This window comes from Peromyscus eremicus, chromosome 11 (genome assembly GCF_949786415.1).
Source record: "Peromyscus eremicus chromosome 11, PerEre_H2_v1, whole genome shotgun sequence".
NCBI lineage: Eukaryota > Metazoa > Chordata > Mammalia > Rodentia > Cricetidae > Peromyscus > Peromyscus eremicus.
In genome coordinates, this window is record NC_081427.1 from 44,621,280 (window position 1) to 44,646,873 (window position 25,594).

Genomic DNA, 25,594 nt, shown 5'->3' on the forward strand with positions numbered 1-25,594 from the left:
TCCTCACAGAAAGCAAGCACAGTTTCAAAAGAAGATAAACAGTAGTTGAAATGTGTATTGGCTGGGGATTGTGGCCCAGTTGGTAGAATGTTTATCCAGCTTGCATAAAGCCCTGGGTTCCCTCTCTAGCAGTGAATAATACCGGAAGTGGTGACTCATTCCTATAATCACAGCAATCCAGAGGTAGAAGCAGGAGGATCCGAAGTTCAAGGCCATCCTATGCTTCATAATGAGTTTGAGGCCACCCTGGGATACATGAGATCTTATTTCAAAACAAATAAGAGAAAGGAAATGTGTCAATGATAAGTGATAAATGTGTGTTCAGAGTGTGAAGGAGGGGGTCTGGTGAAGAGCAGATGGGGTAGGGGGCAGGCTGAGACTGATGTAGGCAAGCTGAGATCACAGGAAAACTGGATAAAAGATTTCATGTTTGGGATTGGGGTAATACCAGGAGACAGGATGGCTAAGTTTTTCACCTTGGTGACTAGGTTAATTACAACAGAAATCATCTTCTACAGGAGCTTTGGGAAGACATAGAGCACCTAAACAGAGTATTACAATGTGTCCTCTGAGATAAAATGAAGACACAGAGCAACAAATTTTAATCGAAGCTAAGTAGACTTAAAACATGAAGTTGCTTGAAATCAATCTGTCAATCAATCTATTTATCTATCTATCTTTTAAGGGCGAGAGGGCTGAGCGTGTGGCTCAGTCTAAAGTAAAAACTTGACATGTACAAGGCCCACTGCGGTTCACACAGAGCAGCAGAGACAAGAAGAGAGATCAAGAGCCTGTGGCACCTGCTTTAGTTATTACAGCAAGACAGACAAGGAAAAGGAACCAAAGATTGAGAGTCTGGACCCTGATGCTTGAATCTGCACAACACTTCGTGAAAAGAAGAACTCTGGGCTCATCCGACTAGCAGCCAACCGCTCCTGGCTGGCTGGAGGCCAAACCCTAAACTGGAAACATTATCTACTTAACAGGTTTGTGGAAGACTGACAGCGTGAAGTACTTCGAGCCAAGCACATAAGCACTGGATACGCATCTGCTATGGGGCAGGGGGCCAGGGGGCCAGGGGGGCAGGGGGGCAGGGATTTTTTTTTTTTTTTTTTTTTTTTAACGCAGCGTTTGATGACCTTGAGAAGAACAATTTCTGCCTGAGGGTAAACTACAAATGAGGAGACTAAGCAAGCCTGGGGTACGACAGTGGCTGCACTCTCTAAAGAGGATGACTTTCGTGCAAGAAACGCAGAACAAGAGAGATGTGAAATAAAGGATGACCTGGGAGCTCAGGGTTGAATGAAAACGCTTTCGAAAGGGGGCTGTTTTAGGGACAGGAAGGGGCTCAGAAGACACTGGCCAGTCGCTGAAAGCCTTCCCTGGTGCAAGTGGGGATGCCCTACCGCATCGGGAGCTGGGGTGCCCAGCGAACCCTACCGCTCCCTCCCCAGGTTGTCCCAAAAGGAGGTCCTCCACATCCGATAAGTTTCAATCAGGGAGGGATAGGAGGGAAAGGCCCACTTCCCACGCACGACACCAAGGCAATAAACGGCAGACTTTGGCATTCCGTCTCCGGAGCGACCTGTTCCACAGCTGTGGACTCATCCTCCCTCCTTGGCCCGCAGCAGCCACCAGGACGGGATGCTGCTCCGGGAGCCAAAGAGACAGCGCCCCGAGTTCCACGGGCGGGACGCTCACACCCAGAAGCAGGAAGAAGGGATCGCGGGTTTGGGAAGAGGCGCCTGGGAGGCGAGGTCCGGGAGCCGGGAAAGTGACCTCCCCCGGTCCAAGGTCGAGCAGGAACTTCCCTCCCTGAGTCCCACTCACAGCACCTCTGCGCCCCCGGGGTCCCTGAGACCACCACCTTCCCTGGGGGTGCGGAGCGGCAGGACTCCGGGCGGCGCAGGTGAGCGCGGGCGCACAGGACTGGCGGGCAAGCCTCGGCGGGAGGGAGGCCCGGCCCGGCCCCGCACCGCCCCCGGCTCTCCGCCGCTCCCCACCCGCACGGCCCCCCCGGTCTGGCCCCTGGGCTCGCACATCCTTACCCCCTGTCGTCTTCCGCGCCACCCCCAAAAGCTTCGGCCCAGCCCAAAGAGCCCGAAGCCCCGCAGCCCGGTCACTCACCGCGCGGGGAGCCCAGCAGCGCGCGCTGGAGGGAGGGAGAGAGGCAGGGCGGCGGCGGTCGGTCGGTCGGTCCGTGCGAGCGCGGCTCACACAGCGGCCCCTGCTGCCGGAGCCGCCGACCAAGTGGCGAGAGGTGGAGGCCGCGGGGTGGCACCTGCCGGCTCTTCCAGCCTCGCGCGTCACCCGGGACCGCCCTCCGCCCGCCTGCCCGCCGCCGCCAGGTGCCGCCGAGGGGCGTGGGGTGCCTTGTCAGCCGTTCCCGGGGCCACCCTCGCCGCGGGCAGAGCCTAGCCCCGGCCGGCCGGCCGACCCTGACCACTGTGGGGTGTCAGTTCTCGTCGCTGTACTGGGGGGCCCTTTTCTTTCTGAGAATGAACGCCAATCAGCTGGGGATCATCCCCGCGCTAAACCAAAATAGTGAGGAAATGGTCATCATAAGTGACTCTGATGACTGCCAGGACAATCTGTAATGAGGAATACTTGCCGGCCCCGAGGGGGGTTGGGGGAGGCGCAGCTGGAGGGCAAGAGGAAGGAAAAATGGGAAGCCCCCTCCAAAGGGGAGACCAGACCAACAAGATGCCTGCCTCCATCCCACCCCGGGGAAGACAAGCCAGATTTGGCCCAGCTCAATCTCCCTTCTTATTATTAAAAGATGAATTGTTGAAATTGAATTGGGGACGCAGGGGCCTTTTAGGGCAATGTATGCAACTTTTTTTTTCATGGTTAGTAACCACAACTGATGCAAGGAACAAAGTCTGGTGAGCTCGTATCTGAAGGAGTCCTTCAATGATTGTTGGATCGGAAGTGCTGAGCTGGATGCATGCAGGCCTGTGTGTATGCACCAGACATTTTCCTGTTTCTTTTTTAAAATATACCTAGTCCTGTGTCTAGTTATAATCATAGTAAACATTGTAACGATTTCTAATCAAGCGTAATAGCAGGAAGACAAAATGTAAGTCTAGAGGTTCCTGCTTCTACAGCAAAACCAAAAATTAGTGTTGATCTTTCTACCAGACCACCCCCCACTCCATCCCTACCCAATCCATCCCTGAGAGCTTGCTTGCCTTCCCAGCCCTACTGTCTCACTGGTGTGAGCTATGCTTGCACTGAGTTCCCAGCATGGAATCAGAATAGGAAGGGACTCTCAACAAGTAGGGACAGTGTGGGTAGAGAAAGCAAGACCAATCAAGTAAGCCAGGCTTCCACGACCTAAACTTAGTGCATCGAAAATGAGCTTTCATTGAAAATCTAGTAGAATTCTGCACTAAAACTGTCTGGCCTTGCCTGGGCTGTTTGGGTTGGGAGTTTTTTTATTGACTGCTTCTATTTCCTTGGGGTTTATAGGTTTATTTACATTGTTTATCTGATCTTGATTTGACTTTGGTAAGTAGTATCTATCAACAAAGTTAATCATTTCTTTTAGATTTTCCCAGGTTTGTGGAGTACAGGTTTTTAAAATATGACCTAATGATGCTTGGGATTTTCCTAGTTGCCTGTTATGTCCCCCTTTTGTTTCTGATTTTGTTAATTTGGATATTCTCTCTGCCTTTTAGTTAGTTAGGACAAGGGTTTGTCTATCTTTTGATTTTTCTCAAAGAACCAACTCTTTGTGTCATTGATTCTTTGTATTGATCTCTTTGTTGCTATTTTATTGATTTCAGCCCTCAGTTTGATTATGTCCTGCCATCTACTCCTCTTAGGTATGCTTATTTCCTTTGGTTCTAAAGCAGTAGTTCTCAACTTTCCTAATGCTGTGGTCCTTCATTATAGTTCCTCATGTTGTGGTGAACCCCAACCATAAAATTACATTATTGCTACTTCATAACTGTTGTTTTGCTACTGTTATGAATCATAATCTAAATATCTGATTTGTAGGATATCTACTATATGAGCCCTGTGAAAGTGGTCCTTTGACCCCCCCCCCACACACACAAGGGGTCATGAGAGAGTTAGTTATTCAGTTTCCATGAGTTTGTAGGCTTTCTGTTGTTCTGTTGTTGTTGTTGATATCCAGCTTTAATCCATGGTTGTCTGATAGGATGTAGGGGGGTATTTTAATTTTCTTGTATCTGTTGAGACTGGCTTTGTGACTGAGTATGTGGTCAGTTTTGGAGAATGTTCCATGAGGTACTGAGAAAAAGGTATATTCTTTTGTATTTAGCTGAAATGTTCTATAGATATCTGTTAGGTCCATTTGGTTTATAATGTCTGTTAGCTCCAGGCTGTCTCTGTTTAGTTTTTGGCTGGATGACCTATCTGTAGGTGAGAGTGGAGTATTGTAGTCTCCCACTATCAGTGTGTGAGAGTTAATCCTCAACCAAAGAACAGATAAAGAAGGATAAAGAAAATGTGGTACATTTACACAATAAAGTATTACTCAGCAGTTTAAAATGACATCATGAAATTTGCAGACACATAGAGAGAACTACAAAAAAAATCATGCTGAGTGAGGTAACCCAGACCCAGGAAGACAAACATGGTATATAGTCACTTATAAGTGGACATTAGCTGTTAATTAAATGATAATCATGCTACACTCACAGGCCTACAGAGGGTAAGTAACACGGGGGGCTCAAAAAAAAAAAAAAAAGAACAGAAGGAAACAAAGAAGGCTCTGTGGAGGACCCATGGCTCTCCCTCAGAAGGGGAAATAGAATAGATTTTGTGGGTGGACTGTGGGCAGGTGGGAATGGGAATAGAAGGGATCCGGTGGGAAGGGAGGGATGGAGGGAGAGACTACTAGAATTGACTGGCATTTGTGGGGGGCGGTATGGAAACCTAGTGCAGTGGAACACACACACACACACACACACACACACACACACACACACACACACACACCCTGGAATGTACAAGGGTGACCCTAGAGAAGACCCCTAGTAATAGAGGACATGGAGCCTGAACCATCTCTTGTTACCAGTCAGGCTTCCAGTGTTGGGCTGGGACATCAACCCAGCCCCCAAACCTTCAACCTATGATCTGTCCTGCCTGCAAGATGTGCTGGGACAAAGATTATTTTAAGAACTCTCTGAATCTTCAAGAAAAAAAGCAAAAAAAAAAAAAAAAAAAAGGGGGGGGGGCGGGTGCTGAGGCAAGGCATACCTAGGGACAGGCTGGAGAGACTTAGGGTAGAACCAAACGCAACCTGGCAAAACAAATAAATAAATGAAATCAATGAAATGGTTCCTAATGACGTTCTGCTATACTCATAGATTGGTGCCTAGTCCAGTCGTTAAAAGAGGTTGCCTGCAGCAGCCCAAGGAAGCAGGCGCAAGGACTCACAGCCAACCACTAGGCAGAGAGAGAAAGCCCAAGTTGGAGGTCTCCATCAGGCCCCTCCACTGGGAACTTGGGGAACCCAACAGAAGAGGAGGAGGAGGAATTGTGGGACCCAGGTGGGTCAAGGACACTGGGAGAACACAGCGCTCAATCTACTAAGCAGGGCTTACAGAGACTGAAGCAGCCATTACAGAGCCTTCTTGGGTCTTCACTAGGTCCTCTGCATACATGTTATGATTGTCAGCTTGGTGTTTTGGGAGCGGGAGTTGGGGGTGTCTCTGGCTCTTTTGTCTGCTTTTGGGACCCCTTTCCTCCTACTGGGTTGCCTCGGCCAGCCTTGATGTAAGGGTTTGGGCCTGGTCTTATTGTATCTTGTGCCAAGGTTGATTGATATCCCTGGGAAGCCTGCCCTTTTCCCCGGGGGGAGATGGGAGTGTGATCTGGGGGATGTGGGGGGAACAGAGAGGAGTAGAGGGAGGGGGAAGCTTTGGTCAGTATATAATATGAGAAAATAAGCAAATTTTTTTAAAATGGGGTTTCAGTGTTTGACATAAAGCTTTGGGGACTCCCACTAAGTAGTCAATGGGAGGACAACTCCCAACCCCTGAAAGTTCAAAGGAAGCTGAAGAGTTCCCGTAGTAGAGGTGTCACTCAGTGGCAGAAGACTTGCCTAGCAGGCACGAGGCCCTGAGTTCAGTGCTGGACATCAGTCAACAAAGAAAACCTTGTTTGAGCTTTTCTTTCACATTACAAATAAGTTGGCTGGCAGATTTGAAAAATCCTTTGGAAATTGGAGACAATTGTTACATGTTGGTCACCGTTTCTATCCGAATGAAATTTCAAACATGGAAGAGCTTAATTAGGTTCATTGATTTTTTTTTAGACAAATCCGATTGCTGTTACTTTCCCCCCCAGGATCTGAAGATTCTGCAGACAACAAAACAAACTAAAAATGTGCTCTGTTCTCAGGGACAGAACATTCATTCGAGCTGAAACTTACAATAAAGTGAATGCATAACCAGGCCCCCCCCCAAAAAAAAAATACGTTGTGTTCAGGTTGTGACAGGTACCATAAAGACGGGAAGGGCATGGGGACATATGGGGTGGGGAACTGCAATGTTGAAGTGTTTTGGGAAGGCCTCGGGGAAAGGAGGCTTCTGTGCTGTGCTGTGTCGTTGAGACTCACTATGAAGCAGGGGCTGGGAATGGAACTTCTGACACAGCCCAGGCTGTCCTCAAACTTCCATTCCTCCTGCCTCCTGCTCCCCAGTGATGAAATAATAGACGGAAAGGAAGTATTTGGGTCAGGGTTTTTAAAGTGGCAAAGCTGTGTGTCTTTCCAGGTAACGGCATTCCAGCCAATGGGAACAACCGGGATGAGGGCATGTGCACATTTGGGAGTCCACAGTCCCCAGAAGACTGAGGAGGTCGGAGGAGCTGAACCAGGCGGGGGGGCAGAGACAACAGATACAACCGCAGCCTCAAGGAAGCAGTTTCTGGAAAGCGGCACCATCTGGCTGGCTTCGTTTTAAAATGTTTATCTTTTTCTTTTCCTTTTTGAGGCAAGGTCTGGCTATAAAGCCCAGGCTGCCCTCAAACTTTCAATCCTCCTGCCTCAGCCTCCTAAGACCTGGGATTATAGGCCTTTGCTTCCGCTTGGCATTTAAAACTGAGCATTCTAACATTTTTGAGAACAGAATATGGGATGGGGAGGGAAAAGGAAGGGCAGGGCCAGGAAATAGTTAAGAGACTCTTGTGCTATCCAAGTAAGAGAAAGAGGAGGGAAGAGAAGTGGGCAGGAGTAAAAGGGTCAGGCCTTCAAATATATTTTGGCACCCAGAGGCAGAGGCAGGTAGCTCTCTATGAATTCAAAGCCACCTGGGCTACAAAGGGAGCTCCGGGCCCATCAAGACTACATGGTGAGAGTCTGTCTCACCTCCACACTTCGCAATTCATTGTGAAGACAGTGTCAACCACATTTCCCAGAGATCTGATGTGAGAGATAAGAGAGGGTATGTCAAAAAATGACTCCAAAGCATTCTCCACGAGCCAATGCAAAGAGCATGCTGCCTTGATAAAGAGGAAGACTGAGAGAAAGCAGTAGGGCAAGGGGCAGAACTTATTCAAGAGCTGACTGAATTTGAGAATCCCATTAGACATCCAAGTGGGCGCATCGGGCAGGCAATTGGTGATGCCAGTCTGCAGACTGAGAGAGAGGCTGGGCTGGAAATACAAACGTAGGACTTGTCAACCTCTCAATATTTTTTTTAAAGATATAAGGATGGCTAAGAGCACACCAGGCATGAGAAAAGAGAAGAGGTCTAAAGGCTCCTGAGGCATCCCAGTAGTAAGTGGTTAGGGAAATGAAGAATAAGAGTGAGTGTGCAGGGAAATCTGAGCACTGATGTGTCCCAGAAGGCAGATGAGTTAGGAATGCTGTAACAACACTGTATAACAAATCACCCCATAGTACAATAACTGATGGATTTGTCTTTGTCTTCACGGCCACCAATCTGTGGGTAGGTTTAGTTTAGCTGGCCTTGTCTCAACTGAGGGCCTCTGCTTTAGGCCATGAGTTGAGTTTATGTCTATTCAACTTGTATTCGGGAGCCAAGAAGGAAGAGGCCGCAGCTGGTTTGGGATCTCACAGTATATCACAAAGTTCACATGGCATTCCAAAGCCTATGAGCACACTGAAGGCCCCCATCACATCAAGCAAGCTAACATTCCATTACCTTGAGGCCATCACATAGCCAAAGCCAACATCCGCATCCTGTGAAACTATTAAGCCTACAGTGGAGGGCGAGGAAAAGGAATGTTTGCTAAAGAATAACCCAGACTCGTATCACAGTAAGAGAAGAACATGTTTCAACGTGGAGCAAAGCGAACGCTGAGGACTAGAAAGGGACTGTGGATTTAACAATATGAAAGTTATCGCCTGATCTTGACAAAGATGGTTTTAAATAAATGGGCGGAGTAAAAATCTGGCCAGAGTGGGTTTCAAAAGTAAACAAGAAGAGAGCAATTGGAGAAGAGAGGATTAGGCAGTTTGCTATCCATTTACGGGAGTCAGGAAGTGATCCAAGATGATCAGGCTGAAGCACAGACATTGTCAACTATGTAGATGCTATGTTTTCCAAATGTGCTTATAGAGAGAGGTGGGGGCGGGGGGGGGGGAAGAGAGAGAGAGAGAGAGAGAGAGAGAGAGAGAGAGAGAGAGAGAGAGAGAGAGAGAAAGTACAACAGCTGAAGCTCTAGCCTACCTTGATTCCTTTTATTCCAAAAAGGAATCCAGAAACAACAATGGGCCATCCTGTTTTTGTTACATGTGTCTCAATGTATACTGTAATTTTGCATGTAAATGTAAAATAAATAACAACATTTTACATAACTAATATCAGAACACATATATTATCTCAAAACGTTGTTCTTCAGTCAACCTTTATTTTATTTTTTAGATTTATTTTTAATGTCTGTGTGCATGTGCATGCCATGATCCTAGTATGGAGGTCAGAGGGCAACTTGAAGGAGTCGGCTCTCTCTCTCTCCTCAGGCTTGGCAGCAAGCGCCTTTGCCCACTGAGCCATCTTATCAGTCTCAATCAATCCTTGCTGGTGACTCATTCATGTAGATGCACGTCATTTTTTTATTCATTTCATTGCTGCATGGTGTTGGGCAAAAAAGCCTTTGTACATTTTCCTGATAACAAGCAAAATTAAGTTATAACAAAATACCACGTGCTAGCAAGATTGGACAACTGACGTTTTCTTACAGTTCTGGAGTCAAGTCCAAGGTCAGGGTGCCCACGTGGTGAGTTCTGGCTAGGGCCTATTCATGGCTTGCAGGCAGCCATCTTCCTGTTCTTGTTCCTGGCCTCTCCTTCTTCTTCTTGGGAGTGTTGGGGGGTGGACATCCTCATACTCATTCTCCCACCTACAACTATTATCTAAATTTAATCATTTTGGGCCAGTGACTCCCAAAAGCTTTCCTCTGATCTCCACAAGAATGTTATGTTATGACATGCATGCATTCAGGTACCAAAATATACGAGCATGCACACACGTGCGCGCGCACACACACACACACACACACACACACACACACACACACACACACACACTTGGCATAAATGACAACGGAGGCCAGTTCTGAAAATCAGACAGTAGAGATGGGTATTATACAGACTGGTGACTGAATTTGTACGTAAACAGGAAATCATACACTGCTTTCTATTATTCATTTCATTTTCTTTGGCACAGACCGTCAAGCACATGGGTGTAATTGAAAACGCAGTATCTCTGTTGTTGATTTTACATACCCATTTTAATGCATTTCAAATGAGTTCTCTATTTCCAGATACAAAGTAATTATGTAGGTAAACCACTCTAAGGGCCAGGGATGTAGTTTAGTTGCTGGCATGCTCGCCTAAGCATACACAAAGTCCTGAGTTTGCTTCTCAGCACGACATAAACCAGGGACACATGACACATAGCAGTAACACCAACATAGGAAAGAGAAATTCAGGATGACCCTCAACTACACAGTGAGTTCAATGCTGACCTGGGACATATGAGCCCTTGTCTCAAAGAGAGAGAAAGATAGAAAGAGGAGAGAGGAATAAGGGAGGGAGGGACTGAGGGAAGGAAAAGGGAGGGATAGAAGGAGGGAGAGAGAATTATGACAACTGCAAAGCAAAATTTGCATCATTCAGTTACAGCTCATTTATCTCAGCTTCCTTCTTGTAGGTCAGGACAAGGAAGATTAGATTTGTTCAGAAGGCTTAAGGAGTTACAAAGGTGACAGTGATGGGAACACAAAGAGCTAGCCCTTTATGACTTAGACTCTATAATGAGCTCTCGGTGCATTGAAAAAGGAGAGACCAATGTCTTGATGATGGATGTGGGGTAGCTCTCAACCCTTATCAGAAGAGCTGCTTTCTGTAGGAGATGGTGATTGACAGAGACTCACATTTGGTCAAAATGCAGAGACTAAGAGACTCTGGAATGCTCAGCTCTAGATCACATATGGATCACATCTTCTCCCCCTAAGACTCAGGAATCATACAGAAAGAGGGGGGCAGAAAGATTGTAGGAGCCAGAGGTGGCGAAGGAATGCTGTGAAACAGTGCTTTCTGTATTTGACACTGCACACGTGGTTGTGACTGTATGCACAAGACCTGTGTAAGATCAAGCCAGCCAAAGTTGAGCATGGGTGGCCTAGGAGATCACGAAATCCCAACCCTAGCTGAGGAGCTATTGCCAAATGGCAGTTGCTGGAATGGGGATGGGGAGGGGTGTCTATTTTTTCCCTGGGATGCAGCCCCTGGAAGGGTTCCCATGCCCCAGTGGATGTCCTGTGCCCATGCACATCCCAACAGCACCAAGCAAAGTCAGTGGATTTAAAAGAAGTATACAAAGTTGAGATGGAAAAGTGAGAGTGGGGTATGGAAGGAGCCGGAAGGGAGGCAGTGATTTGTTCAAAATACACAACAATGCTGGTACGAAACTCTCAAACATTACATTAAAAATGAAAACAGAAAGAAAGAAATGAAGCACATTCCCACTCAAGGTTGTAGCTTATGATGGCTAACAATTCAGGAGCTGTTTTTCATGCTTCTCCTGAGCACACACAGCAAGTGATATTTTCCAGCCTTCCTTCCATTTTACATTTGGTCATGGAAATAACTTCTGGTTAATGAGCCAAGTGTTGCTTGGCATTTCCTTCCAGGTGAGAGATGTCGTGCTCACTTACCTTGTAGGTAAGGTGGTCCTCTGCAAGAACAACAAATGCCCTTAACCACTGAGCAATCTGACCAGCCCACAAAACTCATTTGAAAAAAATTAATATTGATCTCAGAAAATATAATAATCAAGGTAACTGTTTATTTTAATTTACACCAGAAATTTATTATATGACTTTCATGTGTACATGTCTGTGTGAGTATGTGCATGTGTGTGCATAGGTGTACATAGCTGTGTGGGAATATGGAGGCCAGAAGAGGGGGTTGAGTATTTGTCTATATACTATTCACTTATTCCTCTGAGGCAGAGTTTCTTTTGCTGAATCCAGGGTGGATGTTTCCTTGGCTAAGCTAGAAGCCAGCAAGCCCTAGCAACCCTTATGTTTCCACCCTGCTCGAAGCTGGGCCGATAGGCATGCCACAGATTCCCAGCTTGGTAAATGAGTGTTGGGATCTGAATTCTGGTCCTTATGATCGAACAGAAAGTACTTTTAAACAATGAGCCATCTCTTCTGCCCCATAGCTTTAAAGCTTACATTGGGTTCTTGGTACACCTACATTTCCTTTTCCTTTTCCTTTCCCTTTTCCCCTTTCCCTTTTCCCTTTCCCTTTCCTTTCCTTGCTTGTCTTCTTACCTTTTTGAGAACCTTCATTTTGCTTTTTTTTCCTTTTATATTCCTAATCATCACCTGAAGTGTGTGAAATTTCCCACAGTACTTGCCAGTTGTCCATAATGGGGGTGGGTGAGGATAAATCAACAAACTTTGAGTCAAATGCAATGGAGAAATTTAATCCGACCACATTACTACGTGGTTGAGCAGTAAAGATCACACAGAGAAATCTGTATTTCAGGTTTCATAAAGGTCCCTTACTTTTGTTAGTTCCTGAAAGCCACAGTCCCTTCCACACCCAGTTTATAGAATATGGTAATGAGCCCTGTCTTAGAGTTTTATTGCTGTGAAGAGATGTCATGACCACAGCAACTCTTATAAAGGGAAACATTTAATCGGGGCTTGTTACAGTTCAGAGGTTTAGTCCATTATCATAATGGTGGGAGTCATGGCAGCATGCAGTCAGACATGGTGCTGGAGAGGTAGCTGCGAGTTCTACATCCAGATTGGAAGAAAGCAGGAAAAGAGTGACACTGGGCCTGGATTGAGCTTCTGAAACCTCAAATCCCCCCCCCCATGACATACTTCCTCCAACAAGGCCACAGCTCTGAATAGTGTCACTTCCTATGGGCCTATGGGGGCCATTTTTATTCAACCACTACAAGCCCCATGGAGACCAGTGGAAGATCTGGGCAGGACTGGAATGGTGTAAGGGCCAATAGCAACAGTGAATGAACAATCTTCTGATATTTTGTGAGAAGAAAGACAAAATTATGTAACAACCAACTTAACTATTTTGTTTTTCATTAGCATTCATTAATACATAATAATAGGTTTCACTAGCAACTTAGCTAATATTTAATACACTTGAAATTTCATACACCGTAAATGATATACAGATCAATTAACTTTATAATATATAAACTGTAAGATTTATTGTTATGCAATTAAGGGCGTGGCAATGGGGTCATTTACTAATTAATTACACATATACACGCAGCATAAACTTTTCTCAAGCAGTATTCTAGGTGCTTCTGATGTGGTAATAAGCAAAATAGATGCAATCTTCGCCCTCATGGAACATTTACAGTCTAGAAGGGAGATCCAGACAAAGCAAAAAAGCAGATCATCTTGAGATAAAACCTGAATGAATTTTTCACAGGATGGTACAACCCGATACTCGTAAGATTTTAAAGTAAGAAATCTACTAGCTGAGTGCTTTTGTATGTCAGAAATATACTTAATGTTTTATTCCCTTCTACCAATGATCCTGAGGCTCAGGATGTTAACTTACAAAATCAGTGAATCAGTGGTCACTCTGTAATTCAGACAGAAACATTAAAAATTAATCTAGAGGCTAGGGAGAGAGCTCAGTCAGTAAATGGCTTGCTGCACAAGCATGAGGAACTGAGTTTAGATCACCAGCACCTGAAAGTTTGGGTGTGGTAGTTCACACCTGTAATCAGTGCAGAGGAGGTGGAGACAGGAGGATCCCTGCAGCCTGGTGACCTGAATAAGTCAACCTGTGGTCTCCATACGCACCTACTCACTCACACATGCATGCACACCCACCAACCCCACAGCCCACCCTGCCACACACACACACACACACACACACATACACACACACACACACACACACACACACACACACAGAGGACTGCACTATAATTCAGTCTCAGTGTTCATTCAGTAATAAGGTAATTCTTTCATCCTTACCTTCAATGAACTTTAGTTATATTACTCATGAATATAAATCTCTATTTATGTATTTCACTCTGAATACCATTTTACATGTTTTTAAAATGTCACAATGAATGGTTTTAGAAAAAAAAATGATCTTTAATAACTTTCCATCCTAGTTTTCTGATCTGGTTTCTCAGGGATTCTCACTTCACTTCCTCATTTAATCCTTGCTTCTCCGGTCCAGGCCTCACCACCTCACTGCACAGAGAGGCTGCCTTTCAATTCTCCATCGTTAGCCGGGCGGTGGTGGCGCACGCCTTTAATCCCAGCACTCGGGAGGCAGAGCCAGGCGGATCTCTGTGAGTTCGAGGCCAGCCTGGGCTACCAAGTGAGTTCCAGGAAAAAGGCGCAAAGCTACACAGAGAAACCCTGTCTCAAAAAAACAAAAAAAACAAAAAACAAACAATTCTCCATCGTTTTGCCCCAGCTAGGAACTGGGGTTACAGGTGTGCACCACCACATCTAGACACCTGTTCTTTCTTGATGAATCTATTATAATTTTAAAATAAGCTTAGTATTTTCCAATTTCTATAGTAATCACTTCTATTTTTTATTTATTTTTATTGTGTGTGTGTGTATGTGTTTGTGTGCGTGCATGTGTGTTACACCATATGTGTATGAGTGTCCAAGAAAGAGCTCTGGGTCCCAGGAGCTACTGTTACTGGTGGTTTTGAGTGTGCTGGGAACTGAACTCAGGCCCTCTCGCAGAGTAGCAAATGCTCTCAAATGCTAAGCCATCTATCTAGTTCCATTACTGTTACTTTTAATAACTTTTTTCAATAGTACTTACCAAAAACCTAATAAAAATTGCATATATAATACAGAAAAAACATTATAACACTATAATATTGATAAAAATGGTTAACTCAGTTCCTGGAGATTTATTAGGAATTCTTTAAGTACATCTTTGAACAGTGCAGTTATTTAGGAACTACAGATGCACATAGCAGTGTGGACGGAGCGTCACGTGACAGGGAGGGAAACTGGAGAACTGGAGCCTGGGTCACAGGCCTAGCTCTCTGCTCCTGCTGATGTTTGCCCAAGGTATCAGCAGGCCCTAGGTTAGGGCTGGTGCTAACCTGTGCACACAGGATGATACAAAACCAAAGAGAAGTGGTTTGTGCAAATCCCTTGAGCCAGCGCTGACTACCAGCGGCACGAAAACTAAACTACCAGCCAGGCCTCGGGCCACCTGCCAGTTCTGCAAAGTTTACACAATAAACACTGACACACACACAAGGCATCAAGGCACAAGCTTGAGGAACCTGGTCTCACACACTGATGTAACTGACATGATGACTGTGTAACAGATCCGGTTAAGGTGGTCACATCCTCTTCATGAGGATGCCTCAGGAGCGTGAACCAGGAGAGCCGTACCTATAAACCTGTGCAAAAGCTGCCCAAGTTTTCATCAGCATCAAGAGCGTGCAGGGTGTTTACCTGCCGACTCTAACACACTGATAGAGATCATAACAGCTTGCCTTAACTTTTCCTGTTTGGAGTTGTCAGTTATCTGATTAGAAACAAACAGCGGGGGCGGGGGCTGACCGTGCATCCTATGTGAGACTACTGCTGACACAACTGTCGAGATACGTTATGTTTATATTACAGTGACTGGATTATAGCTCAGTTGGGAGAGCGCCTGCCTTGCATGCAAGAAGCCTGGCGTTTGGTCTCAGCACCACACACACAATGGGTGTGGTGGCGCATGCCTTTAATTTCAGCACGTGGCAGCATCAGGAGTTCAAGGTCGTCCTGGGCCCTATACCAAGTTGGAGGGCAACCTGGGTTATGTGAGACTCTATCTCAAAAAAAATGTTTGTTTACATGACTTGTAATAATTCTAGAAATCAAGGAGATTGAATATCGACTCAAGGTAGCAAACAGGAACTCGACATGTTCTTTGTAAAAAAGAACTCGGCATGGTGGCACATGTCTGTAACACGAGTACTTGGGAAGCTAAGGCAGCAGAATCCTAGAGGGAGCCTGAGTGTGGTGGTTCGAATGAAAATTGTATTGGAAGTTTTCCTGTGTCCCTCCCGGTCCCGCATGGTCCAGACAAATCTCTCTCTCACTCATGGTCCCGCAGCCGCTCAGACCCAAGTAAACACACAGAGGCTTATACTAATTACCAATGGCATGCATGTGGCAGGCTTCTTGCTAGCTAGCTCTTATAACTTCACTTAACCCATTTCTATTAATCTATGTTTTGCCACGTGTTCCATGGCTTACCGCTCTGCTGGCATGTTGTTCCTTAGACAGCAGGCTGGCGTCTCTCTGCCTCTCCTTTCTCTTCCTGTCTATCTGCTTGAATTGCCTGCCTGCCTCTAAGCTGCCTTGCCATAGGCCAATACAGCTTTATTTATCAACCAATCAGAGCAACACATATTCACAGCATACAGAAAGGCATCCCACAGCAGAGAATGGCCCCCATAGGTTCATAGATTTGAATACTTGGTCACTAGGGAGTTGCACTCTTTGAAAGGATTAGGAGGTGTGGCCTTGTTAGAGAAAGTGTGTCACTAGGGGTGGGCTTTGGAGTTTCAAAAAGCCTATTCCAAGCTCAGAGGCTCTTTCTTCCTGCTGCCTGCTGATCCAGATGTAGAACTCTCAGTTGCTTCTCCAGCACCATGGCTACCTGCATGCCACCATGCTCCCTATCATGATGAAATGGACTAAATCTATGAAACTATAAGCCCCAATTAAATGTTTTCCTTTATAGGAGTTGCTGTGGTCATGGTGTCTCTTCACAGCAATAGAAACCCTGACTAAGATAGTCCCCAAGAGTGTATTTACATATTTGATGTTGCATAGCTCCCCCACACCCCCTCTTCCAATATCTATTTGTTTAAGGAAAGAGCAGAGAGGGAAAGCAAATAGTAACAATGACACAAATGTTCAACATAACTGGCTAAATTAAGACACTGGGCTACATACACAGCAAGCTCAAGGTCAGCCTAGATACTTAGATAAGACTGTGTCTCAAAAAAAACCCAAACAAAACCAAGGGCTGGAGAGACGGCTCAGCAGTTAAGAACACCAGCTGCTCTTCCAGAGGACCTGGGTTCAATTCCCAGCATCCATATGGCAACTCACCACTGTCTACTACTCCGGTTCCAGGGGATCTGGCACCCTCACACAGATACATGCAGATAAAACACGAATGCACACAAAAACCCAACACAAAAGGAAAAGACATACCACAACTGAACTGTTAACTACAGGCCATGAATCTAGTACTTCTTCCTCTTTCCCCCAAGCACCGCTGTAGCCTGCTCTTAGAGCCCAGTGCCAGGCAACTCAGTTGTTCTGATGGCCTTTCCCTGTCACACTCTCTGGAAGGCAAAATCCCCGGTGCGCCAGGCTTCCATTGATCCATTTCTGTCAAGGTTTGACAGATCTAAGCTCATTGCTTTAACGAGCTAAATCAATCCCTCCCCCTGCCCCCCCCCTTTTTCTTGTCAGGTGTTCGTTCACTGTGATGAGGAAAGTAATCACTATAGACAACTTAGGACTGGAGAGATGGCTCAGCAGTTAAGAGTTTGGAACCAAGTTTGGTTCTCAGCATCCACACTAGGTGACCCACAACTACCTCTAACCTCAGTTCCAGGGGCATCACACACTGCTGGGCTCCACAGGCATCTGCGCTCACCTGCACATATTAACATAATTAAAAATAATAAAAACAATTCTTTTTTTTTTTTTTTTTTTTTTGGTTTTTCAAGACAGGGTTTCTCTGTGTAGTTTTGGTGCCTGGATCTCGCTCTTTAGACCAGGCTGGCCTCAAACACACACACACACACACACACACACACACACACACACACACACACACTAACAGAGTGGGCACAGGAGGGGAAGGCTTCAGAACAATCACTCCTGGGTTGACACAAGAAGAAGAGAACAATAGAAATTTTATTAGAACGTTTCATGTTTAATCTAGACCCTGGCACGGATCTTGCAGAGTTTCACAGGAAGAAAATGAGGACTGAGTGCAAGCTGCCCTTTCAAAGTAACAAGTGGTCAGGGGATTGCCCATGTGATACACTGCTGAGACTGGAGGAGACATGAGCTGTAAACTGTCTGACATAAAGCTAGAAGACAGTCAATTACATGAAGCCATCAATATGAATAAAGAGAATACAGAGTTATGATGTTACCTTTACAACTGTTTTTTGTTTGTTTTTTCTTAATTATTCTTGTTAAAATACCCCCTGAAAGGTGGAAAGGAGAAGGCTGGTATCATAGCCAGGGGAGCCAGAGCTGAGACACATCATCCATTCATCAGACCTACATAAGGCCCAGCTGAGAACAATAACTTCTGTTCATGTCCTGTGCCCATAGCAGCTGACCCACTACCATGGCAAACAGGCTCAAGGAGAAAGGTTTGAATGAATTAAACCACAGAGAAGCTAATTTTAGGGTTTTATACACATTCTCACTTTAAAATAGAGGGGGAAACATCACAAATTCAGGATTAACAGGCCAGAAACTGACTGAAGAGTTAAACAAAGTAACACACACACACACACACACACACACACACACACACACACACGAGGCAATGGTACACACTCGTCATCCCAACACTTGGGAAGCAGAGGCAGGAGAATGGCTGAAAGTTTGAGCCTAGTCTGGTTCCAGGCTAGCCAGGGCTACACAGTGAGACCTTGTCTCAAAACCAACAATAACCAAAAGAACAGCCCCAAGCCGAAGTCCCCAGGAACACCGCTGATGTAGAGGTCCCATGGACAAGGAGCAAAGGCTGGCTGACAGTCACCCTTCCTCATCACTGCTGCTCCAGGCATCCTCAAATGCTGGATTCAACTGAGATTTAGTTTTAGCCTAAAAAAAAAAAGGAGAAGAATCTATTTTTGTATTTCATAATTTTAGGCTAAAAGGCTCAAAATATGCTATTTTAACAGCAATTAGATATTTGGAAACTGTATTACTGCTAATTTAAAAACAAAAGCAATGTAAAGATAATTCAATTAATATAAAACTGACAAAACTGGCTATTCCAATATAACATGCTTTCCTCAAAGTAATCAGCTCACACGCATGCTCAGATCTACACTATGACACTGGTCACAGTATTATGCATGCACAGGTGTACACTATGACACTGGTCACAGTATTTCTATGCATCTGCAGATCTACGCTATGATACTGTTCACAAGTGTTTCTTCAACTCTATGGAGAAGGCACAACACAGACATGCTGGGGTTAAGAATGGATGCATGCTCAGAGCAGACTGGACAGTCCAGGATACAAATACTGGTAATCTTGTGTTGTTTGCATGAACTTTACTATCATCAATAAAAATGACCAAAATCTGAGGACTATTTCCATCCATCAGAATAATGTAGCTCCCCCACCCACCTTGAGACAGTCTTGTTCTGTAGTCGAGGCTGGCCCAAAATTCATCACAGTTTAGGGGTTACAGAGGGTTGTGTACCCTTATGTGTATGCCAGGACTCCAACCCACATCCTCTGGAAGAGCAGCCAGTGTTCCTAACCACTGAACCATCTCTCCAGCTCCACACACTACAGTTCTGTAGTTCAGTTGAGTTTGTGGTAAGCCCCCTGCTTTATCCTCCTGAGGGTTAGGATGATAAGCATGTGATATTAAGCCCAGCTGAATAATATAATTTGTAATAAAAAATTACTGTGGGTTATTACACAGCTATGTCTCTGTTTTTTTTATAGCCAATAGTGCTAAAGTGTAGATAAACTACAAGAGAAATGGTAAAAAGGGCAATAGTTAGCATGAAGGTTTCCCTGGGAGATTTTTCTGGAAGCTATTTGGATTGTTACTCAAAACTTCAAGAAAATATCACAATATTCATCCTCCTTAGAGCCATGGGTGAAAAGGGTTTAGCAACTAGAGAGACTTAATTAAATGAATTATCAACTCAGTTCACTTGTATGGGAAACCAGAATGGCTTCTTTCTTATCTCTAGGAAATGACTTCAAAGGCTTGAAAGATGCCTTATTTTTTTTGAGTTAAGAATCAGTTTTGTTTCTTATACTGTAGTTTCTGCATCTGGCTATTTGATATGACCCAGATTTCAATTGCTAACAAACTGCAAGATAGTGTTAAATTAACTTAGATATACTGCCTTTTGTAATGTAGAGAAATATTTTCTGTGAAGGTAACCCTTAAGTCATGTCTAAGAATGTGGTTTACTTTATGATCAACATCACAGAATCTTACAATTCAAATGGAAAAGCCAGTGTTCCCAGTATCTCCCCACACCAGCTAGAACAGCTAGACAACAATACAGTGATGTAGGCATGCTGCAGTTGTTAAACAGACCAGAGAACATCGCTAAACTTAGTGGCTATCACCACTTACAACAAAAATTTCCTTACACTTGTCTCCAAATGTTCAAATCAAAACTATGACCAAACTCAAGCTAACCACTCATTTCCAGCAGCAGTGATGAAAGTCTGCAGTCTATTCATTCATTCTTTGGCCCACATGTCTGATGAATCTCACGATGCCCGAGATTAGTAGGGTTCACATCTTACTTCCATCAGGGATGCTATTTGAAGCAGGGTGTGGTGGAGCATGTCCATAATCTCTCCACTGGGGAGCTAGATGGTTTAACAACTACTAAGCTAGACTGCTCGGGAAGGGTTTCATCTCAGAGGTGACACTTCTCTCTTGTCTTTAGACTTTTAACTCTGTCTTAGATATCTACGAAAAATATCCTTGGGGAATAAAAGCTACACAAAGTTCAAGTCTTCTAATTCCACTATGGAAGCCCAATGTGTAATCTACTAATCATTTGAATTTCATTTGACGATTCAATGGAAAAACCAATTTATATTTCATTATGAATTATTTTACTTTGGTAAGGATAGAAACTAAAAATCCCCAAGATTCTGACATATTTGCACATACATTTACTCCTTACAGTGGTAAACAGATATTTGGAATGCATTATAATATTACGAGTGTATTTTATTGCTACAACAATCACAAATAAAACACCAACCCTGTGATCAAAAGCTGCAGTAACAGGGTTGCAGGTAGATTTAATACACATTACTATTTGAGAGTCCTCTACTTGGTTTTCTTTACAACAGCCCCTCCTAGTGGACATCCAGTCTATGCATGAACACTCCTCCCTCTCCTGACCAGGTTTCTGGTTTTACTGGCAGATAGTTGTGCATGGGGATGGTGAAGCTTGAATTTAGAAGGGATCCAGCCCAGAACCAAATGAGGATTAAAACAAAGCATCACAAGGATACATCCTGAAAAGTTTCAAGTGTCACTGGAAAGCCTCAGCGCTTTCCATGTCAGCAAATGACACATCTACACCAGTACAAAATGGAGACAGCCATCCACTGTGCCGACAGCACAGGCTCTGTTTGGTTTTGACACTGAATCTTGCTTTGTAGCTGTCTTAGTCCCCTTGGTGCTCAGATTACAGGAGTGAGTCTACACTCAGCTGGGACTAGGATTCTGGATAAGAAGCAAGATTAAAACTGTAGTGTATCTTCCCTGTACATCTCTGGCAGCTACAGCTAAAGTTACAGACTGGCTTGAGTTGACCATGGCAATTAGCAAGTCTGGGTAAAACCAAACAGACACATTCCTCAGCTTTAATACAACAGCCTGCCAGTTACACAACAAATTTAAAGACCATAAAATTTATCCCTGTCATCTAACATTTTTCAATTTCTATAGGTAGAATTAAGTTACTCCTTTAAAATCTGGGAAACACCCCTCAGGCATTCCGCTTAGGTTTGAAAGGAAACCTAAAAACAACTTTGGTTTAACAACCTGATACTTGCATTTGAAAATGCCACCAGTTGTCCCAGGGTAACAGCTGGCAGGGCTGGTTGACAAGGGCAGAGCAGGGTCTGACCTAGCTGCAGTATGTGCGCACACATGTTCTTTGTAGTGTGCTGAGCTACATACACCACCTCTCCCGGGAAATGGCAAGTTACCTGTTTAGCAGCTCAGGGGAAACCATGTTTAAACATGAGTTAAACTGTGAACATTCACATATGCACCCAGTTCTCATATTTTAACAGTTTTCAGACTTCTCTGCTGGGGTATATACCATGGTCACATTCTACCTACATTCACATGAACCTTTTAAGATAACATTTCATGGAATTAAATAACCTTACCATCCAGCACTTTCTATTAATGAGCTATTCACATCTTAAAGTTAAAAATAGGAGCAGTATATTCTATTTATTTATTTATTTATTTATTTATTTATTTATTTATTTATTTATTTATTTTGAGGCAAGGTTTATTATGTGTAGTCCTGGCTATCCTGGAACTCACTGTAGACTAGGGTGGCATTGAACTCAGAGATACACCTTTCTTAGTCTCCTGAGTGCTGGAACTAAAGGTGTGTACCACCACACCTGGCTTATTTTATTATTTTTATTAAAAATTAAAACTGTTTCTCCAGCTCACAGTAGTGCATCTGAAAAGATAAGGCTTTCTAGGTCTAACACTTGAATATACAGCTCAACTCTTTTCATTTTTATGATACAGGACTTCACTGTGCAGTCCAGGTCAGCCTCCTCCTCACAGTTCGCCTGCCTCAGCCTTTTAAGTAACGGGATTATAAGTCTGTGCCCATACTTTTTAATATCCTACATATAAAAGTTGTTTTAGATGACATGTCCCCACTATTTAGATGACATGTCCCCACTATTTAGATGACATGTCCCACAGCTACCTAACAAGGAAATACATGACTGTCAGTCAAAAATTATAATAAGCAACTTAATAATTGCTTCAAGTTTTTCTTCTGTGCAAATCACAGCTTTATTTTTCATTTATTTTTATTATTTTCATTTGGCAAATGATTGTTGTACTTCCCAACATGATATAGTGATTCCCAAAAAGACAGAATAATTAGCCGGGCGGTGGTGGCGCACGCCTTTAATCCCAGCACTCGGGAGGCAGAGCCAGGCGGATCTCTGTGAGTTCGAGGCCAGCCTGGGCTACCAAGTGAGTTCCAGGAAAAGGCGCAAAGCTACACAGAGAAACCCTGTCTCAAAAAACCAAAAAAAAAAAAAAAAAAGACAGAATAATTGAATAAAAATGCAAAATAAATGTCTAAATTGAACTATTCAAAGTCCAGTCAACCAAAGAGGCTGTATGCTAAAACTAATCAAGCCATAACAAACTAAATTAGACATGTGATAAAAACTGGAAATATTCATTTGGTTTTGGCCAGTTGCCTCTATATTTATGAATGTGCCTTTTCTCTCTTTCACGTGGTTTAGGGCCCAAGGAAAGTAACCCCCAGGCTTTACATTGGCTGCAACAGTAGCAAATTCAGGTATAAAACATATTCAGCCAATAGCTGCTGTGTGGAGACCCACAAGAGGTTTCCTAGTGAGAACTTACTCAGGGTCAGAGAATCTGGGATTGCTTTACTCAGCAGGGCTGCATGAGGAGAGGATTTGGCCACGGGTGTGTTTACCAGGTGTTTGGAAGGGTCTACACTTGGCTGTGTGGTGTGCTTTGATCTAGCAAGGGTGTGGTGGAGCATGTCCTTTTCTTGGCATGTTATAAAAAACCCTTTTCAATAAAGGACGAGGCCTGCCCCCCCCCCCCCCCCCACACACACAGCTACCCAGTGTTTCTGTCTTCTCATCGTCTAGGTCTCTCTTTCTGATATTTCTTCATTCCTCTCTCCTTCACCTAGGGACCCTTCAAAAAGTGGGAGCTGGACCCCCACACTGCTGGACACTCCCAACTAACTACCCATGTACAGTTTTGTTTCTGGTGTCTTCTGACATGCCTTCTTTTTATAAAGGAACTAAAAAGATGACAAATATTTTCAGAATGTCAAACTCGCTTTATTAGTGATTGTCTTCCATCTCTGCTTGAGTACCTTTGAATGACCTTAAGAGGAGTCCTCCAACTCAAAAAAATATACAAAAATTATTTCATACACATTTTTATATCTTTGAAGTTAGGGTAAATCGGGATGTTTAACACTACTTTCCAGAATAATCCCTGAAAGAGATGACACCTTAGACATGTTTAGTTACATAGCAGAATTCATGTTTAAAGACCAAATTTAAGCCTGTCCTGTTACTCAGTGCCTGTTAGTTTATGTATAGGTAAATTCTTCTCCTGCTCACCAGGAGAAAGTTCCTAAGATATTCTCATACTAGGGCTCAATTTAAAAATACTACTTTATTATACTACTACTTTTTGTAAATTTAAAATAAGAGAGGCTACTACTTCAGGGCAGGACTCTTGCCTCCTCATCTGTTTAACACCTTTACCTGAGGCTTTTTATTCACACTGTCATATTACCCTGAGACCGGCACTGTGAGGTTGCTGATCTAAGTGTGAACTGCTAAGATGTAATGTTGTGAACAGACAGATTTTAAGACGTCACACATGACAACTCAAAAGTTAACTCCATCTCTTTCCTTTCCACAGGTGCCATGCCATTCAGACTGAGGAAGATCCAGAAACTCTGTGGCTACGTGAGCCAGGGCCATAGCCGATAAGCAGGCGTCACAAGCACCCAGAAGGCCAAGGTAATGATGGATGCATGTGTCACCACAGGATCAACTTAGACAAATGACATCATGTGACTTTGGTAAAGTTGGTCTGTGGTCTTACCACTTAAAGAGGAACCAGAGCTTATGTCCACCTGCCACCCGTGGTAACCTGTGGATCTTGTCAGTAAACAGACATGAGTAAATGCTACCCCTGTCACCAGTGTGGTATGGAGTTCTGGGGAAGGAAAAGTCACCTAAGCAGCCTTCACTGTGAAGCCCAAAGTCTTCAGAATAGCCAAAGAGAAGATGAACTAAATTGGTCACTTGTGTCCTGGTGGCTTTAAGCCACACAGGGAGCAAACAAACAAGGAAGAGAGATAACTCTAATTCTACGAGTCTATCCTAAAACTAATCAGAAATACGAACACTTTTGAAAATATATTTATATTGATGCTGTTTAAAACAATCATCAGAAACAGTTAAATATTTAAACTATGACATACAAATGACAGAATACCATTTCATTAAAAGTATTTCTAAATAGTAGCCAGGCAGTGGTGGTGCACACCTTTAATCCCAGCACTTGGGAGGCAGAGGTAGGTGGATCTCTGTGAGTACAAGGCCAGCCTGGTCTATAGAGTTAGTTCCAGGACAGCCAGGGCTACACAGAGAAACTGTCTCAACCCCTCTTCCCATGAAAAAAAGTTTCCAGACACTTATTAATAATATGAATGGGGGTTACTGTATCATGTCAATGAGAGAAGACTCTTAAGTTATATGACTATGAGTTAACTATTGTTTAAAAAAAAAAAAAAACAATACCAAGGAAAAACAGTAAATAAAACGTCTTTTCTAATTAAAATTGAGAAATTATGTTCTTCTTTTAGTATTTTTCTGAATTTTTATAGATGTGTGGTAACGAATTATCTGTATAACCAGAAAACAGCAAGAACTGCTTTACCAGTCTCTCCCACATAAATAAAACACTAATCCTTATAATTAGAAATCACTGCACAGTAGGTCAAAGTACCACTTACTTCATCATCGTCGTCAGGAACTGGTTCATATAAAGATGGTACCCAAGCAAGAATGTTGCAGTCTCTGCTACCGCTGTACAGTTCCTGTAACAGAGAAAGCAAAGACTGACTGCCGATCAATTTAAAGCTGGTATCATGAGGAAACGGGATGTATCCATTTTGAAATCATCAGACTAAGTAGGTTAATTAAGTTAGGTTAGATTATTCCATTAATTTCATTTCTATTCATTAAACAAAATATGATGGTGCTCTTCAGTTTTTTTAAATGTGATGTCTTCAAATTCTGTGCAGGTCATTGGTGTAACTTCTTAGAGATGCTACAAATCTTTTGGCTATATCCTGAGACTTCATTCTCCAAAAGTATTGTACCAATTTGTATCTTCCATAGATGAGAGTATCCACTCCACTGTCCTACTGGAATCTTTTCAGGAATAGCCAATATAATATGAAGTTGTACTTTATATTTTAAAATAATGCCAGGATATGATAGAGCTTACAAACAATGAGAAAATCTTACAGAAATTCAATGCCTTACTAGCTTTGTCAAT

The 25,594-nt window shown here is 43.7% G+C and overlaps 2 protein-coding genes across 2 annotated transcripts in view; both read right to left on the reverse strand.

Moving 5' to 3' along the window:
- Window positions 1-2,241, reverse strand: part of Elovl7 (ELOVL fatty acid elongase 7) — a 73,264-nt gene extending 71,023 nt beyond the window's left edge. The window contains exon 1 of the mRNA XM_059276564.1: window positions 2,128-2,241. The gene's annotated coding sequence lies outside the window, so the exon portion shown is untranslated. The remainder of the gene's footprint in view (window positions 1-2,127) is intronic.
- Window positions 2,242-17,399: 15,158 nt separating this feature from the next.
- Ercc8 (ERCC excision repair 8, CSA ubiquitin ligase complex subunit) overlaps window positions 17,400-25,594 on the reverse strand; it is a 39,333-nt gene continuing 31,138 nt past the window's right edge. Inside the window, exons 11-12 of the mRNA XM_059276565.1 lie at window positions 25,047-25,130; window positions 17,400-18,348 (exon numbers count right to left, since the gene is read on the reverse strand). Of these exons, the coding sequence (XP_059132548.1) occupies window positions 18,280-18,348; window positions 25,047-25,130 (153 nt within the window). The 3' untranslated portion in view covers window positions 17,400-18,279. The remainder of the gene's footprint in view (window positions 18,349-25,046; window positions 25,131-25,594) is intronic.